This window comes from Arachis stenosperma, chromosome 8 (genome assembly GCF_014773155.1).
Source record: "Arachis stenosperma cultivar V10309 chromosome 8, arast.V10309.gnm1.PFL2, whole genome shotgun sequence".
Taxonomy (NCBI): domain Eukaryota; kingdom Viridiplantae; phylum Streptophyta; class Magnoliopsida; order Fabales; family Fabaceae; genus Arachis; species Arachis stenosperma.
The window spans coordinates 41538948-41543313 of NC_080384.1; the positions used below are offsets into that span (position 1 = coordinate 41538948).

Sequence of the window (4366 nt, forward strand, 5' to 3'; positions counted from 1 at the left end):
ATTCTGCCCGTGTACTATGATAACGTGTGCTTTTCTTTTTTCTCCCTACTAACATTAATTGAATTATCATAAAATTCTTACATAAATGTCAATAATCATTTTGAGGGAAGAAAAAATAAACCCAGCAATGGGAGAGGATTAGAATAAGCATGCTTTATTTTCCTTCGGCCATGCTGTGACTAGAGGCACCATGAACACTGCTTGAAGCAACGTTGGTTGCGAATGTAGCAGCACTGACCGGGAACACGCTTCCTGCCGTAACATCGCTAGATGTTTCGACTTTACTTATACTTTGTGCTAATGTTGACATTGGAGTGTTTGCATTCTGTTGTTTCTGTGATTCGGCCGAAGTAGCAACCCTGACAGCATGAACAGGTGCTGGATCGATGCCACTCTTCATCTCCGGCACGGCATGAAGCTGTTGTAACCTGAAATCGGTTTCCGGCCTGCGACAAATCTTCCTAAGTTGCACAATTTCCTGTGAAGAGAACACAAGTGGATGTGGATGATGAATAAACAAAATTGATGATGAACATAATATGAACTAATTGCTAAGTAGCACTATACAACAACACCTTTCATTTATAATTGATTTAGTTTGATATTTGTACACAAATCATCTCGGTAATCCAAAAAGATAAACTCATATGCAGTTTTCTTCAAGTGAAGTTGATAGTTGAAGTCGTTAGATAGCAATTTAGTCGGACATGTCAAATTATTTAACGGTTCTTAACTATCAAACTTCGTATGAACACAATTGCATATGAGTCTCCACCATCTAAGTAATATAACATTATTCTCTTATCCGTTCTTTATATTCTAGTACTGTATCTTATCCGTTTCGCTGATCAATCATGGATCTTAACATGAACACTAATGATCGTAGCATAAAAACACACAAATCCCACAAGATGGAACCACAAAAAAATATTAATACCTCTGACTGATCATGATCATAACGAACCAAAAATCTACAACGGCAACCTCTTACATCATGCCTCCGCCTTTGAGCATCAAGTACATGGGCATCAAAATAAAGGGCCTGTTCTTTACCTTCCTGAGATGTCGAAAACAAAAACATAAAAGAATGATTACCAGATATGGTGAGTGTCCAAGAAGTCAAATAGGACGATAATAGACAATAAAAATAACCGCAATTATGTTTCTAATGATGTCATGTCAAGTCAGAGCCTCACACCTGAAAACATAGTATAAGATCCCCAGGAAGGACTGCAACACATTCTGCTGATTCACATGGCAGAGACCGTGGCCTGACATTCTTTCGGACATTTACCCACTCATCTTCCGCAGGTCCAAAACCAGAAAATCTTACCAGCACTTCCTGAAAGTGAACATATTACTACCATTAAGGAACTATAAAGGCATAAGCCGCAAGAAAATAGTCACTTCCTGTTATGAAAGAGTTCATGACGCAACTCCAGATATTTGCATAATCATTAATGAGCGACCAGAAAATTGAGAATCAAATCAATTCATTTGTTTACAAGTAAAAACATTACAACCTTTACAAACATCTTGGAACTTGTATGCAAAAATCAGTCATGCAACCAAGAAAAACCGATCTTTGATGGTTTATTGCAGCAAAATCAACCAGTCCAAAAGAACAATTGCTAAGAATGTTTTACAGCATACCAAATCCCCTACATAGTCTTGATATTCCGTGAACATGCATTTGGAAATATAAAAGTAGTACATTCACTGGATCATCAAGTTTATATATTAAGGGAAAAGGGAAATTAACCCATGAAAATAAAAAGACCAACATTTCTCAACAAAGCTTGTGAATTTAAAGAATCTCAAACTAAAATTACCGGATCACCACTCTCCAAATATCTGTGCATTATAAAGTTAGCAACGTCATACCTACAGAGAAAATAAAAAACCATAAGTCAGTTCCCACGGATACAAAACAATTTAGAGGGAAAATAAGAAACAGAAGATCCTAAAACAATTTAGAGGGAAAATAGGAAACCGAATATCCTAAAAATGAACAGGGAAAAAATCCTGACCATGCTCTATCCCTTCCAGATTTAGCTTCAAATTCCGTGGCTGAGCTTTCTTGAGTAACTTTTCCTGCAGTTGGAATAAGCAGAAAAATGAAAAAAGTGTACATAAGCAAATAAATCGAATAATAAGAGCATACAAGCATAGACACTTGATGTAGTAGGATATCATTTGCTTAATAAGTTTTTCTCCAACGACTATTAAAGATTATAATCAGAAAATAAATGAAACTCTAAGCCAAGATCATCACGAGCAAACTCCGAGTTTTCTTTCTGCTCAGTCATGACTTAAAAAAATTAACATCTTTGCAAGAAGCATAGTATCGTGGACATTAAAAAGTTACATTACTGTGACACATGTATTCAGAGACATAGAGTGGAGATGTTCATATAACACACATTCAGACCCCAAGATATATATCTAGCCAAATGTTAACATTATTACTAGTCTTGGACCATATAATATCTGTTGAAGCATAAAAAAGGTGGCATGGTTCTACCTGAAGCAGTTGGAATTGTAGCGGCTGTTGGTTGATGAATATTCTTTACTACGGCTGAACTGGCCTTGGTCATTGGTGTGATATCTAACTTTACAAGAGACTTGTTTAATTTTGCCCTTATAGCATATCGCTTATTTTGAAACCAATTCCACACCTGAAAATAGATGAAAGCTAAGATAACAGCATAGGAAAGAGTCGTCTCACAACAAAATATGATTATCGTACTTGTCTCATCTGAACAGTAATCTTGTCTTTACAACGACCCGGTGATTCACTGCAAATTATTGAAAAATAAAGGAACTCATTTCATTAATCTTAATGTACTAGAGCAAACTGAATAGTACTGAATACTAATATTCCTTCAAGAACTAAAGATAAGAGCCAAGAAAGGTATGACACACCTGAACTTCTCTGCAATAGCAGCAAGAACATCGCGTGCCGGCATTGCATTATTGTGCTCATGCAAAATAGCTTCCATTTCTGCAACCTATACAGTCAAAACAACAGTTTATGGCAGCATTGTAAATAGAAAATATTCCATATGCCACTAGTGGTGAAGCCCCATATTGTCTCACTTCTGCAATTCTAATAAGATTAGTCCCTTATTTTGCATCGATCAAAAGCTGTTAAAGTGAGGTTTTTAGGGTGTGTGTGGTTGGAGGAATTATAAATGATTCCTAGAAATTTTAAGATGGGAATATCATATTCCCTTATTTGGTTCAAAGTTTGAAAAGCTATTCCTAAGCAAATTTGATTTCAGAGAATGAGAATACCATCATTTCAATTCCCACTTTCTCCTTGGGTATCTTTGATTCCCATGGGAATGGAATCTTTGTAACAAAGTAATACTTGAACCACACACACCCTTAAGGAAAACAACTACAATCCCATCAGAAACACATGGAAAGCCCCTAGTCTACTTTCATGTGTTTATTGATATTGAGTAGTCTAACATTTGAATTGAATGACACAATAAAGAAAAGTAAGATTTTCCCTCTATTTCGGACAAAGTTTCATTGAATAGCAAATTGAAAATGAAATAGAATGTGGCATTTAGCTTCTGCAACAGTGTGCAGAGGATATCATCATGTGATCCAGCCTATAAAACATTACGAAATTCTTCTAATAAGGAATGCTTTCTTTGAAGACATAGATGTTTTCAAATAAAAAAATTTCCCAATACGAACTCCATGCATGCGTATTTCAAAATCCACTGCTGGCTGTATTAGTTAGTAATTTAGTAATCATGTATTTAATATTTATTAGGGAAAAAAATGAAATATATTCAGAACCCTAAAAGTAAGCAAGTAGGTACTTGCATAATGAAGGCAAAGCTAACCACTTCGTTAATACTGCACAGGATTCAAAATTTAGCTTGAAAACAGGTACCCAATACTCGAAAACGAAAGAAGTATGGAACAGAACTTCACTAACCCATGTGAGAACTTCGAATTCAAAACATCCAAAAGTTCACCATATAAATAAACATGTTCGTGCGTGGAATAGAGAGAATTTTTGGAGGGGAAAATAAGATAAAATGAGCACCTCAGATGAAGTGAAGCGAAAGGCAGGGCCTCCATTGCTGGGTGGGCGACCCATGAGAACTTTTGTGCCTTTTGTGGCACAATATCTGCTATGCAATTTGTGGACGGAAGAAGGAGACCAAGAAGAGAGAAAAAAAAGTGGATAATTTCGGTTAGGTAGGTATAATAATAATAATTAGAAGAAGAAGAAGAATGAGAAGAAGAAGAACAAATTTGAGTTTGAAGTAGTGGGGTGGGGGGACAGAGAGAGCATGAAAAAAGAGGCGCTTGTTGTGTGGAGAGAGAGAGAGAAAGATCT

General features: G+C 36.1%; 1 protein-coding gene across 1 annotated transcript; it reads right to left on the reverse strand.

Moving 5' to 3' along the window:
* Window positions 1-4366, reverse strand: LOC130943546 (protein SAWADEE HOMEODOMAIN HOMOLOG 2-like). The gene is made up of 9 exons (XM_057871466.1): window positions 4070-4366; window positions 2926-3011; window positions 2750-2798; window positions 2525-2678; window positions 2031-2094; window positions 1833-1884; window positions 1199-1342; window positions 938-1057; window positions 1-478 (listed from the first exon to the last, which is right to left on the reverse strand). Exons 1-9 carry the CDS (start codon window positions 4121-4123, stop codon window positions 155-157), a joined length of 1047 nt encoding a protein of 348 aa, XP_057727449.1. The 5' UTR covers window positions 4124-4366; the 3' UTR covers window positions 1-154.